Source organism: Amblyomma maculatum, chromosome 1 (genome assembly GCF_055883805.1).
Source record: "Amblyomma maculatum isolate TAMU_Amacu chromosome 1, ASM5588380v1, whole genome shotgun sequence".
Classification (NCBI taxonomy): Eukaryota; Metazoa; Arthropoda; class Arachnida; order Ixodida; family Ixodidae; genus Amblyomma; species Amblyomma maculatum.
Window position 1 is genome coordinate 360,865,058 of NC_139344.1, and position 15,353 is coordinate 360,880,410.

The 15,353-nt window shown below is 45.1% G+C and overlaps 1 protein-coding gene across 1 annotated transcript in view; it reads right to left on the reverse strand.

Moving 5' to 3' along the window:
* The window catches only part of DppIII (dipeptidyl peptidase 3), a 61,654-nt gene that overhangs the window by 38,341 nt on the left and 7,960 nt on the right, over positions 1-15,353 (reverse strand). Inside the window, exons 4-5 of the mRNA XM_084591572.1 lie at positions 8,593-8,706; positions 5,377-5,479 (exon numbers count right to left, since the gene is read on the reverse strand). Of these exons, the coding sequence (XP_084447698.1) occupies positions 5,377-5,479; positions 8,593-8,706 (217 nt within the window). The remainder of the gene's footprint in view (positions 1-5,376; positions 5,480-8,592; positions 8,707-15,353) is intronic.

A 15,353-nucleotide genomic window follows, 5' to 3' on the forward strand; every position in this document is an offset into this window, starting at 1 on the left:
ACACGCCTGTCCATCGTGCTAGCCGCCGCCTTCTAGGCCTAGCGCCGGAGTACAGTCACCTACCGAACGACTCCTCAAACGCCCAAGTTCCTCAGACCTCCCAAGCCATGGCACATACCAACCCTACGCCGGTGACTCTACAGAACACCAAGGTGCCAGAGTGCTTTCGCGGGGAAGCGTTTGAAGATGTGGAGGACTGGCTCGACCAGTTTGAGCGAGTGGCCAAGATAAACCAGTGGAGCGCAGACCAGAAGCTTTGTAATGTTTATTTTGCCCTTCAGGATAATGCTAGAACGTGGTTTGAAAACCACGAGGCCAGCTTATCCACATGGGATGACTTCCGCTGCCAGCTGGTCGACACTTTCGCGAGAACTGACCGACGGGACAATGCGCTGCGCCTGCTTGAAGTGCGCATCCAGAAGCCAAATGAGAGCGTGGCTATGTTTGCGGAAGACATGGCTCGCCTTTTTCGCCGTGCCGACCCTGATATGAGTGAGCCAAGGAAGCTACGGCATCTCATGCATGGTGTAAAAGAACAGGTGTTTGCCGGCTTGGTACGCAACCCACCTAAAACGGTGAGAGAGTTCGTTAAGGACGCTACTGCTATAGAGCGAGCCCTACAAGACCGGTGCCGCCAGTACAACCGACCCGTTAACTGTGCTTCGACGACTGCGGCGGCGCTGAATGCAACCGATAGGACCGCTCTTCGAGACCTCATTAGAGAAATTGTCCTTGAGGAGCTCCAGCGAATTACGGCTACGAAGGCTCAGTCATCACAGGCCCTCGTGGAAACCGTCAGGAATGAAATTCGGTATGCCTTATCACCGTCTGCACCATGTAACCAGTCTCACCCCGTCGACAACGCGGCAGCTATTTCGGAGCCATACCACGCTCCACAACCGGTCAGCTTCACGGCCGACGTTCCTGCACCTTACCAGGAGCAGCAACATGAGAGCTATGCCGCAGTCCTTCGTCGCCCGCCTCCAGACTACGCCCCATCGAGCTCATCGAGCCGTCAGGAGACGCGACTCTTCCATGGACCTCAGTGGGCGCCTTCCAGGCGCTTTCAACCACGCCGAACTGACAGGTGGCGCAGTTATGATAACCGGCCACTCTGTTTCTACTGCGGACAACCTGGCCACGTGTATCGGTACTGCCGCTACCGCGAAGAGGGGCAAGCCTTTCCGCCTGCTTCTGCTCGCCAACACTTCAATGCCGACACTGCCCAAATCGAGGACAACCCTCCGGTCAGCAGGGAAAACAAGTCCCGGGGCTTCCGCCGCCGCTCCTCCCCATCACCACAGCGTTATCCTTCGCCAATGCGCCGTAGCATTGCTGACGCTAGCGGACAGCGGTCCCCGAGCCCTCACCGGGGAAACTAACAGCCGCAACCTCGCGAGGGGAGGTTGCAACCAGTCGAAAAATGCCAAACCCCTCACCACCGCCGCAACCGCCGACAACCTGTGCTTCTGACGCCGCTGTTAACATTAACATTGACATCGCCGCACTACCGCCGAAAATGCCGCCTACATTACCGCCGAAAATGCCGCACCAGATGAGCAGCCCCGACGACGAAGCTGACAGCGCCGACCTTGCTGCACTTCCGCCGCAAATGCCGAAAAAGACGAACAACCTGGATGAAATTGTTAGTGCTGACCTCGCCGTTTCTATTGACGGGCTGGAGGTACATGCTCTAGTGGATACCGGAGCGGATTTTTCAATTATTAGCCAGAAACTGGCTGATACGCTGCGTAAAGTAAGAACTGAATGGACTGGGCCAGTAATTAGAAGTGCTGGGGGTCAGCTACTGGCACCGACAGGGAAGTGCACTGCCCGGATAGCAATAGGAAACGCGGTGTTTGTCGGCAGTTTCGTTATTCTCCCTGACTGTTGCAAAGACCTCATCTTGGGCATGGACTTTCTGCGCCTTCATGGGGCTGTAATCAGCATTCGAGATAGCGTCGTTGCCTTCACCAAGAATCATGGAGACCTTGGTTATGCGGAAGTACCACTGATGCCCTTACGCGTCGCCAAGGAGACGGTGACATTACCTCCGCGATCATGCTCTCTTGTTCAAGTGAAGTGCGACGTGGCGCACACCGGCGATGGAATCGCCGAAAGGGCAGTCACCCTGGTACTAAGCCGAGGTGTTTCTATAGCTCGGGGGCTAGTCAACTTGACCGATGGACAGACCGAAGTGCTGCTGACAAACTTCAGCGACGAGCGTCAGCAAATTCCGAAAGGCACAACTGTGGCCTTTTTCGACAGCATCCTAAATGCGCAGCACTGCTTCTCACTGCAACAGGAAGAGCCAATGTGCAAGACGCCCGTAACCATCGTCGATGTGAGTCCAAATTTGTCTTCTTCAGAACGGGACCGCCTTTTGGATCTCATAGATCAATTTCGAGACTGCTTTGCTTCCGAATCACGGGTCGGCCAAACGCCCTTGACAAAACATCGAATCATTACGGATGACTCGATTCGCCCAATTCGACAAAATCCTTACCGTGTGGCTCCGAAAGAACGCGAAGCCATTCAGCGCCAGGTGGCCGAAATGCTTAGAGACGACGTTATCCAGCCGTCACAGAGCCCCTGGGCTTCCCCCGTGGTGCTTGTTAAAAAGAAGGACGGCAGCTTACGATTTTGCATAGACTACCGCAAGCTCAACCAAGTGACTAAAAAAGACGTGTACCCTCTTCCTCGCATCGACGATTCCCTTGATCGCCTACGAAATGCACGTTACTTCTCATCAATGGACTTGAAAAGTGGATATTGGCAGATAGAAGTAGATGAGAGGGATCGGGAGAAGACAGCATTCGTCACTCCCGACGGATTGTATGAGTTCAAGGTGCTTCCGTTCGGTTTGTGCTCTGCACCAGCAACATTTCAGAGGCTGATGGACACTGTGCTCTCGGGACTTAAGTGGCAAACATGCCTGGTGTATCTTGACGACGTGATTGTGTTTTCGGCCACATTTGAAGAGCATCTACGCCGTTTGCTAGCTGTGTTTCAGGCCATACGATCTGCAGGCCTCACCCTAAAGCCCGAGAAGTGCCACTTCGGTTACGAGGAGCTGCAGTTCTTAGGCCACGTCGTTAGCCAAGAAGGTGTGCGGCCTGATCCTGAAAAGCTATCCGCAGTCGCCAAGTTCCCAACACCTACGGACAAAAAGACATTACGGCGCTTCCTGGGTCTTTGCGCCTATTATCGTCGGTTTATTGCTGGCTTCTCACGAATTGCCTGGCCATTAACTTCGTTGACGCGTGACAACGCTGTCTTTAGCTGGGGTGAAGAACAGCAACAAGCTTTTAATGAGCTGCGGAGGCGTTTACAGACACCACCTGTTCTGGCACACTTTGATGACGACGCCCCTACACTGCTTCATACGGATGCCAGCAACGTGGGCTTAGGTGCTGTGCTGGTGCAGCGCCAGGATGGTGTGGAAAAAGTAATTGCTTACGCCAGCAGGACCCTATCTAAAGCGGAAGGGAACTACTCGACAACCGAAAAAGAATGCCTTGCAGTGGTATGGGCGGTTATGAAGTTCCGCCCTTATTTGTACGCTCGCCCCTTTGAAGTCGTTAGCGACCATCACTCTCTCTGTTGGCTGACGAACCTAAAGGACCCTTCAGGGAGACTCGCGCGTTGGAGCCTTCGATTACAAGAATTTGACATGGCCATTATTTACAAATCTGGAAGGAAGCACACGGATGCTGATTGCCTTTCACGAGCGCCGGTCGAGCCTTCCACTATGACCGATGAAGGCACTGCGTTTTTAGGTGTCATAGATGACGCAACGCTTTCCCAACAGCAACGGGAGGACCAGCAATTGCTCCCTCTTATTGATTTCTTGGAAAAGCGAACTACGGTTGTGCCTAAGACTTTCGCCCGAGTAATGCCTTCGTTCTTTATTCGCAACAACGTACTTTACAAGAAGAACTTCCGCCCTGGGGGAAACAGTCATTTACTCGTCGTCCCATCAGCTCTCCGCAGTGAAGTTTTGCAAGCGTGTCACGACGAGCCAACCGCCGGTCACCTAGGCTACACCCGCACTTTGGCTAGAGTACAGCATGGATACTACTGGCCGAAACTGCCGGCGACAGTGAAACACTATGTACGTACGTGCATAGACTGCCAGCGCCGTAAATCACCTCCTGTAAAACCAGCTGGCCTACTCCACCCTCTTCAAGTGCCAACGACACCTTTTAAACAAATCGGCATGGACCTCCTGGGACCATTTCCGACGTCCACAGCCGGGAATAAATGGATAATTGTCGCCACCGATTATCTAACCCGCTACGCGGAGACCAAGGCTCTGCCAAGGGGTACCGCCGCTGAAGCAGCTCGGTTCTTCGTTGAGAACATTGTCCTGAGGCATGGCGCCCCGGCACTCATTATAACAGACCGAGGAACTGCATTTACGGCCGAACTTTTGGAGACCGTTCTCCGCCTCAGTGGCACCAGTCATCGTAAAACTACAGCCTATCACCCCCAAACCAATGGGTTGACGGAACGTCTCAATAAGACCATCGCAGACATGCTTTGCATGTACGTCGACGTGAACCACAAGAATTGGGACGAAATTCTTCCCTACGTCACGTTCGCCTACAATACGGCGCGCCAAGACACCACTCGTATGACACCATTCAGCCTCCTTCACGGGCGACCAGTAACAACTATGCTGGATGCAATGTTGCTCCCAAATGCTGACACCGATGATCTCGATCAGGACGCCGAGGAATTCGCTCAACGTGCAGAGGAAGCTCGACAACTAGCGCGTGTGCGAATCAAAAATCAGCAAGAGCATGATGCACGACGCTACAATCAGAGACACCGACATGTCATGTACAAACCTGGCGACAAAGTGTGGGTCTGGACTCCTATTCGCCGCCGTGGACTCTCCGAAAAATTATTGCGGCGATACTTCGGGCCCTATGTTGTCCAGCGACGTTTAACCGACGTCACTTATGAGGTGGTGCCAGACAAGGTGTCGACATCAAAGCGACGCCAGCAACAAGCAGACGTCGTCCACGTTGTGCGTATGAAGCCGTACAACTCGGACTGACCTCATCGAGACGATGCTTCCTGAGGAGGGGGGCAAATGACGCATGTAGAAGACGACGCAAAAGATGGCATCTGGGACGACAAGCGCGAGCCTGGAAGTGAAAGAAGCTTGAACGCAAGACTTGTTCTGGTCTACCATTCAAACCATCTATCGCTAGGTCCTCCTTGGTGTTCTACCGAGACGTGACAATATACACAGCAAGAAAGCACTACTCAAAGGGAAAAAATGAGAGGGGTGGCAAGTGAGAGGAAGGTTGTGGAGAAAAACAAGAGGAAAGAGGAGGTATAAAAAAGGGCTGCTGGTATACATACTATATGGACATCGGTATTCCCTCTCCTCATGGCCATCATCGCCATTGTCATTGCCCTCTAGTTCATCGACCTTCAACCCTAACCTTGTGTTGCCACCAATGGGCTGAAAGAACAAACGAGCACCAGTAGGCCGGTGTCAGGTACGCTGGACACAAGCTGTACCCACCAATTTGCAAAAGCAGCAATTCACCAGTCAGAAGTGAAACAGAAAAAAATGAAGACTAAATGAGGAATCAAGAACAGAAGGTTCAACAAAAGGTAGAACAGTGCTCAACAAAAGGTCCAACAATGACAAAATAAATGAAAAAAAGAAGAGGCATGCATTCTGTTAACTTTAACAACATCAGTAGCAGGCTAGCTTTGGTTATTCTGACTGACATCTTTAAGCTCAGTGAAAGTGACTACAAAATACCCAGGCTTTGTTTCACTAGCAAATTTAGTGAATTCTAGTTAACTCGTCCCCAATTATTATCGAAAACTGCAATACAAACAGCCCTGTCCAGTCCTGTAAATTGTATGTACCATTCTGGATCCCAAAACTCTAATTCCAAGGAATCAGGGCATCCTACGGTTAGTTCAGGTAAGCATCAGTGACGGGGTGAGGATAAGTAGCTGAGAAGTCTATAGCATGATTATCAATGGGGTAAAACCGAAAGTTGTGCATGAAAGTTATACATCATGCTGTCAGTTGGCTTTGTGTTATCACGGAGATTAGTTATTTTACATCCCATGTGTTTGTACAAAAAATGCACTTTTTATCTGGTTGGCTGTACATACCGTGAATCTGAAGAATATATACAGAATACAGAAGAATACAGAATACCGCAACCAATGGTTAAATTCTGTTTTGTTCTTTTTCAAAAACTAAAACTAGCTAGATGTGGGACACTCTGCTGGGTTTATGTTTTAAGATGTCATAGTAATTTGTAGTCTGGTTAATTTGAACCCTTTCGTTCGGTCTCATCAAACGTGGTAGTAGGGCTTTACTGTAACAGCCACTGCCAAGCACAGCTCGCAACTACACAGAACTATGTAATAAAACATTAGCTGCTTTGCGATTTGCGACCTTATTTAGTTGTTTAGTATTCTAGCAACTCAGATCTGCCATGCTCTATTTCTTGCCCAACACACATTTTCCCACTCATATCTGTGCTTTTAGGACTTAGTACAATCTCGTTACAAAAGACATGGTTACGAGACACTTAGTTATGAGACACTTGAAAACGGTTTGGTTGGTTTTCCTATGTTCACCATGTTAACAACAATGCATACAAGAGACGTGGTTACAAGATGCACTCGGTTACTACGGGCAACTTTTTTGGGCGTCTAGAGAAAATTCTTCACTCTTTAGAAGAGACACAGCCCAGATACTCACATTACATGGCAGACACAGTACTAACTCATATGAGCTTCATTTCTCATTCCCTTGGCTTGATTCCATTCTGTTCTGCAGGTGCACGGCACACCTCGCATGTTTCGACTTTTGTCTCACTGCACCGAACTTCCATCATTCTGCTTCTCTAGTGCCAGTTGCACTCCTGCACTAACTCTCGAGTTGAATTCCCGTTGGCATAGATTTCTGTCCCAGCTTCCACAATGCCAGTCGGTAGTCGGACTGATCGGGCTCTAGAGCTGTCGCCATTTACATAGGACAGTTCTGCTCAACGATGCATTCACATCAGACACAAACTTAAATGTCAGCACTTCAAAAGTAGGGTGAAATATTCTGCACTCACAAGAAGGCAAATTATTGGGGACAGTTTCTTTAAGCCATTCTGAACAATACCCTGTTAATGCATGTAATCTGTTTAAATGTGCTTTTATGCTGATCTGCAATAAACAGACTTAGTCCAACTCCTCAGCGTTTTTTGAATATTTGGTTACAAGAGACCGTGGTTATAAGAGACGTCTTTCTTGGCTCCCTTGAGTGTCTTTTATGACAAGGTTTTACACAAATCAGAAAGATCAGAAAAAGAAAGCAATTTCAGTACCTGGATATTGGCATTAGCTGCATGCAAGCGTAGATAAAATTATGCATTTGGATACAGCGACAATGCTGAAGGAGGAACCAATAGGGGGCAAACAATGGCACACTCAGTGAAAAGTGGAATCTTAGCAACTGCTGATGTAAACTCAGTTCAGGTAACGATTTGCCCACCTCACATTTTCCGCTAGATCGTACCTGCAACTATTGCCAATTGACTCATCTGACAGGACATTAATTGTGCAGATGATGAAAAAGCTTAATGTCAGAGCTTGCAAGTTCCACTACTCATTGGTTGGTGAGCTGACGACAAAGGAAGAACAAATTTTTTGAAAGCAGCAAGCATCTATTGCATAGAGATAAAACCATTCATATTATGTGCACAGACTATTGAAACAAGCCTGCATGGTACTGTAAGCTGATGACGGCTGCCAGTGTGGATGCATTTGGAAGTGTTGAACTTGATGCTCCCTTCTGTATCTTTTTATGAAAAAAGTGAAAGATATTAACGATATTTTAACATATTTTGTAGGTGACATCAATGCGGTAGGCAGCAGGTGAGGGTACTGTCTCATTGCGTCAGCCAGGAATAGAAGCCTTCAAAAGCAGTTTTTAAATTATCACCTTCATGCCGCAGACTTACAGTATAAGTTTAAAATGGCATCCTCTGTAGTTATATGTGCCCAGCAATACATCAGTGGTGTGGAAGATGTCTTCTTCTTAGACCTCACTTTACATTCTGTAATCGTTATGTAGCCTTACATATCATTTCAAGGATCCCATATGAAAAACATGCTAGCCATCACTAAACACCCCATTCTTGCCGTTAGAAAAACAGAAGTTATCTTCTATGCCAAGCTCCTATAGCAGCAGGATCAATTTATGATTTCTGATATCTCTAAAGCAGGATGGTGCAATTATAAGCAGTGCAAGCAGTGCAGTTATGAGCTGCCGCTACTAGTCTCCCCACGTGTATATCCCACTAGATACTGTATACTATAAACGTGCAAGATCAAGAACAGACAAGGCTGTCGGAAGAGATTGCACACAACAATGAACTACTGGTGTTAAAATACTTATCTTTATTGTATCCTTCTGGACTGGACAACAGATTCTAACAGACACTGTTTCTACAAGCAGAAAAAGGGGGACACACGGGCAGTATGGGCTACACGTGTAAACGTCCATCTGGTCACCAACTAGAAGCCCTTGCTATAGAGCCACTCCTTTACCTCTTCCACATAGGCACCCTTGTAGCCCACATAGGAGCCTAGTTCGTGGACCTGGGAAAGCACTTCATTTCCAGCCAAGCTTTCCAGGTACTCTTTCAACTCATTGTGGAGTGCCTGCGCAAAGAAAACCAACCACAACCCACTTAGCATATTCCCTAAACACTGCATCTTCAAAGACCTTCAAGCTGAATAGGTGCATGCCAAAGCTCAGACAATCGCGTAATGTTTGAGGCAAACTTTGAAAAGTTTTGTAGCGAGAGCTAATTTGGCCCCATTCTTGCCATTTCGCCGTGCCTGTCCGTTGCCTATCCTAAGAGCGAAGAGCGAAAAAGAAGAAGAAAGTAGTAGTAGTAGTAGTAGTAGTCGTGGAACAGAGCTCCTTAATACTACCCGTTGCTAAACAGGGCCCATATATAAAAAAACGGCGGTTTTGATTGGTCAAAATTCGGGTGTTTACGAATGCTGGCGGAACCCGCGGCCATTAAAGAAAACTGCGTCCAAATTACAAACTTTCTGATTGTTGATAAATTCACAACCATTATGCAAAATAAAATTAGTTGAAGACCTGCAGCTGCAAAGGTTATTAAGATAACAGCCATTTAGTTAGTTATGATGGAAAAAAAGAGAAAAATATGATTTCCAAAAAGCAATGGCGGCAATCGCAAAAAGCTTGCATTGAATGCTTCCAAATGGCGCGACAATTCATAGATACCTGTAAAATGCGGACAAAATCCGGTAACTTTTTGAAGCAGAGTTTCGCAACTGGTATAATCCAAAAGCTCTGGTCGTGGAAGGCGATAGCTGGCAGCTGACATGGCCGAGCACTAACTCGACGTAGGGCTTCCTGACATTATGCTCAGCAGGTGCTGAAAACACGGGCCCCTTCTTTCATTTAGGAGTGTGATATCACAATCAGCCTGCCAAAGCCATTGCATTCGCGTTATCCTTAGGCCGTGCAGGCACGTTCATACGGTTCGGTTAAAGCAGGGCTTCATATGTTGGCTGGTAGCTTGCGCTATCGCGTCATCGCAAAGGTGGGAGTGAAAACAGAGAGAAAAAGGTGCCGCAGTGGAGGGCTTCAGACCACTGCGTGATAAAGGCTCTCGCCTCAATGCACTAGTGATCAAAAGTGCCCCCTATGGCATAAATAAAGCTGAAAGATAGAGTAAACTACTATGAGCAAAAAGCCATGTCTTTACTTTCGAGCCAAACCTAAGAGTAGCCATGCAGATAGCTCTCGCGTAATACCAGGTTTAACCACAAGCTAAATCACAGCTAATTTTTTTCCTACACGCTTTTGAGTGTTCATTTCCAAAGAGAATTTTGTATAATCGAGTGAAAAGGTGTGCTTACAGCATGAACACTGAGAGGCAGAATATATTTGAATCGGCTGTGCATGGGATATGGGTCCTAAAAGTAGTTTTCTTATTTATTGCCCAAATTTTATGAAATCTCACAAAATTGTTCAGTTTTGTCTGCTGGTTTAAAATATGCAAACATTTTTCTTTTAGGGCAATTAGTTCTAGGGGGATTGGAAAATTGTTGCTATTGTCTGCTCAAACAACAGAGAAAAAAAAACTGGTCAGAAATTTATTTTTAATAGAGTAGAACCTCGTAGATACGTTCTCGGTTCATCCGATTTCCCATTTCATACATTCAAAATCGAGGGCAATAAAACATCTCTCTTAGAGTTACAGTACGTTTCTCCCAGTTAATATGTTCCCGAATAACACGATTTCCCGGTTACTACGTTTGAAATTTCGACAAAATCTGGTCGTAAAATAAGTTTCGTGATCAATCGGACATATGCTAACCAGCGCTCGTGATATACAAAAAGGTATCAGCGAAGCTCAACTGCCACAGTTGCTTTATTGCAGTGCCTAATGCACAGGGGCGAAGCATCAGAGAAAGCCCGCGGGCAACATACGAGGCGCCCATTCCTGCAGAACACGACTTTATGAGAACAAAGGTGGTGGCTTCTTTGCAGTGCCTAAAGGGCATTGGGAGAAACCAAATGATAACTATACAACTATTCGCTTCCATACGAGCGGGCCGGTTCTAGGGGAAGCAGCATGAGCAAAAGCGTGGCGATTGTAAATAAATAGCAACGGCTTCTCCACATGTCACTGGTGTAAGGGGGCGAAGCATCCAGAAACAACAAAGGAAGCCATTCTGGCTCATCATTCCTTTTACGAACCGAATTTGTTATTACATCTCTTCCGCAATAAGGACAACACAAATACAGACTGAATCCTGCAAAAGCTAAAAAAAAAAAGATGCTGTCATTACTTGTATCTATAAATGCTAATCTTGCTAATCTACACTCTTATGCAGTGAAAGTTTCAATTCTAAATGACTTAGTACTTCATTCAGCAGTTATTTCTTTTTAAATTAGTACATTTTCCCCGATAATATTTTTTATTCTACACCATTAAAGAATGTATGAATGAAGTGTACACAGGTAGATGCTATAATTTGCAAGAAATGCAATGTTGGAAGCAGTTTTAAAATTGAGCTAATATTACCGATTTAGCCACCCACTCAACTTGCCACTCACGGCCATGGCAACCATATAAGACTTTCAAGCTAAAATACAAAAGTTTTTACAGGCGAAAAAAAAAAATTGCTTCCAACATTGCATTCCTTACACTTTAAGAGCATTTACCTGTACATTAAAGATTAATTTCTGAAGAGCATTTCTTCCCTATTCCTTGAGCAGACAATACCAATAATTCTCTAATACCTCTAGAAATAACTGCCTTAGAAGGAAAACTTCTACGTACATACGTATTTGAAATTAGTGTTGTGTTGTATTTTATGGCACATAGGCAACTAAGGCCATCATGTGCCAAAAGCAAGGTTAAAAATCTGGACTATGTTAAAGGGCTTCAAAAAGTTATTATAGGTTCTAAAACTTATTTAGATACCTTCCTTCTTTTAAGAATGAGTATATGCAGGAAATGTCAATGAGTGACCTTTCTCCTAAAAGTAAGCTTGGGTGGAATGGTATATGCTCATTGTAAAGTTGTGGGAAGTGCTTCTGTCGTAGGTCTTCAAGTCTTGTACAACTGATTAGGATATGGTTGATTGCGAGCATGTCTCCACATTCTTCACAAGTAGGCTGATTGTGTTTAGTTAGTAAAAAAGGTATGTGTAAGGTGTGTGTGACCGATACGAAGACGACATAGAACTAATTCAATGAAACACTCTTGGCGGCTACATGTTTTCCATTCCTCTACCAAAGGCTTCAGTATGTGTAACTTATTGTTGATTTCTTAGTCCCATGAACCCTGCCATTTCTCTTTCAATTTTCTTTGTACTATATATTTTATGACATCTCTATGAGGTACATTTAATCGTTCTATTTTTGCATTCTGGGCAGCTGCAGCACATGCGTCAGCTCTTTCATTTCCATTTATACCAACATGTCTTGGCACCTAGCAGAATTTAATTTTGTGTCCCCGTGTTTCAGCTGTTTTTATGCAATGTATGATATTTCCTAATTAGGGTTGTGTTGCATTTCTGGTGTGTAGTACTGTGATCATACTAAGTGAGTCTGTGTAGATTATTTTTTTCAATGTTGCACTTTACTACGTTTTCTGCAGCTAAGGAGATGGCATAACATTCAGCAGTAAACACTGTTGCACACAAAAGTAGCCTAACTGTTTTTTCAAGTTTTTCTTCTACTACACCACTACCAACATAGAAAGCTGTTTTAGAACCGTCTGTATAAAATGCAGTGTGGTTTTTGTACTTTTCCTCTAAAGCTAAGAACTCTTGCATTATATAATCAGGCGGTGTCTGCTTTTTACCAAACTGTGTTAGTGAGAGGTCGCACACAGAAGGGAAGCTGTACCAAAGACGAATTTGTTCGAGACTTAGGGCAACATTTGGAAGTGTATCAAGTGTGTTTAGTTCCTGGCATGTTTGTTCAAAATGAAGAATTAGAGGTCTTATTGCTAGTGGTTTATTGTTAAAAAGCGTTCTATATGGGCACTTTGTGACTGTAGAGCGGCAGAGGTGTTTTGGGATGGACATTATTTTTAGCACGTAAGCACACGTAAGCATTGTTCTGTCTGCGAGGGGTGGTTCATTTGTTTCTACATGGAGGCTATTTACAGGGGCTGTTCTGCATGCGCCAGTTGTAAGCCGCGGGCCAAGGTTTTGCACAGGATCCAGACATTTTAAGTAGGAGGGTCTTGCTGACCCACACACAACACATCCATAGACCAGGGAAGAACGTACTACTGAGTGATACACAGCCCCAACGTTTGTGTGATAGCACTTTCAGTATGTTCAGGGATCGGGAAGCTTTCTTTTTGAGGTTGTTGATAAACAAGTGGTAGAAAAGTGAGTTTCTTGTCAAAAGTTACACCAAGGAATTTGTTCTCGTTTTTTATTGGCAGTAGTGTTTCATTTAGGTGCAGGTAAGGGTCGGTTTGTAATCCTCGTCGCAGAGAGAATAGAACAGCCACTGTTTTTTGTAGTGAAAACTGAAATCCATTTTGATCTGCCCATGTCACCAGCTTGTTTATAGTAAGCTGCACTTGTCTTTCACATGTTGATACATTGGAGGATGAGTATGCTATTTGTAGGTCGTCGAAATACAGTGAATACATTACAGATTTGGGATTATTTTATTTATGAAATTCATTTTTACCACAAAGATAGTTGTACTTAATATACAGCCTTGTGGCACCTCATTCTCCTGCATAATGTTCCTTGAAAAAGTTGAGCCTAGGCACACACGAAATATATGATTCGAAAGGAAATCTTTTAGACAGTTCAGCATTCTACCGCGGTCGCCCAAATCTGCTAGGTCGCGAAGGATGCCAAACCTCCATGTCGTATCGTATGCCTTCTCCATATCGAAGAAAACAGCAAGACAGAGCTGCTTATGTATAAATGCTTCACAGACCGTGTTTTCAAGGCGGACTAAATGGTCCGTTGTAGAACATGCTTTTTTGAAACCACACTGGTGGATGTCTAGAAGTTCCTGAGATTGAAGGACAAAGGTTAGCCTAATATTTGAGACACTTTCAAATGATTTTGCAAGGCAACTTGTAAGGGCTATAGGCCTAATTTACCGGGGGCAGTGGGTGGCTTTCCTGGCTTGAGGAAAGGCACAATAAATGCTTCCTTCCATGCCTCTGGGATCTTTCCAGATACCCATATCATATTGAAAATATTTACAAGGGCTCCTATCGCAGGTGTGGAGAGATGTGCTAGCATTTTATAGTTTATTTCGTCCGGGCCAGGCGCCGTCTTTTTACCAGCAGCTAAAATGATATTTATTTCTTGTAATGTGAGAAAAGATTTGTAAGGTTCATTTCTACTCCCACTTGTTGGAAGTAGTTGTTTTTCAGCTGAAGTTTTGTATTTTAAAAAGGATTTTGTGTAGTGTAATGAACTCGATACTGAAGAAAAGTGTTCGCCTAAAATGTCTGCCTGTTGTTCTGTGCTCGTTTGCGTGCTGGGATCTGTAAGAAATGGAATTGTGAAAGAAGAGAAGCTTCCGTCAAGTTTATGAACTTGCTCCCATATTTGTTTTGATGTGATTGAACTATTTATGGAAGACATATATTTTTGCCAGGAAGACCTTTCAGCATTGCGGCGGACATATTGTGCTTTGGCTCTTGGCTTAAAGTTTATGAGATTTTCATTTGTGGGGTGCCTGTGAAAAATTCCCCATGCTTTGTTTTGTTTTCTTTTTGCTTCTTTACATTTTTGCGACTACCAAATCTTGTGATTTTTTTCACAGCTCCTGAGGACTGCGGGATAGCTAAATATGCCGCAGCTATGATGCAGGTTGTAATCTTTTCGATCAGCGCATCTACGCTGAGGCGATCTGAATAAATGTTTTCGAGGTTAGCTTCTGATTGAAATGGCCAGTTAGTTAGGTGAAGCTTCCACCGTCGTGGTTTGTTAGGTGCGATGGCTAGTGAAGGTGTTAAGCTGATTGTGACAGGGAAATGATCACTCCCCTGTGGGTTATCCTGAACATCCCATTTAAAATCTGTAAAAATTGATGGTGAACTAAAAGACAGATCTAAGCAATTAATTGCTCCAGTACTTGGCGAGCAGTAAGCAGGCTTGCCAGTATTGAGCAGGCAATTATCATTGCAAAAAATAAAATCTAAAATACGGCCCCTGCTATCTGTTTTTTTACTTCCCCAAAAAGTAGAATGTGCATTAAAATCTCCAACTATGATATACGACTCTGGTAGCTGCTTAAAAAGTGATTCCAGGTCATGAAGCATGACATCAGAATAGGGTTCAAGGTATACAGAACATAATGTTATTTTTTTGTAGTGCAGGATAGTGACCGCAACAGCCTCATAATTAGTGTTGAGGTCAATTTGATGAGTTGCAACTGAATTCTGAATGATAATAGCAACACCTCAGGCTCCGGATAACCTATTTGCTTGCTGTCGATCGCAGCGATATTTGAAATTAGTAGCAGAAAAAAAACTGAACAATTCTTTCAAGTCTCATCCGATTTGGGCAGCAAGAAACAAAATTAGTTTTAGGACCCATGTCCCCCCTTAGGGACTATGCTAAAACTCCCTGAAGCAATTCCAAGCCAGCGCCTGCTTTAATATCAAGAAGTTAAGGTAGTGTGGCCAGAAACACTGCACTACCGTCTGCAATGCACGGACGGGACAAAGAGAGTTGCCGTTCGTCACCGGCACAATCATTTCAATTTCTTTCCACCAGATGGCGACACTTGGCCACACAACTGACTATGCACAGGCAATTTT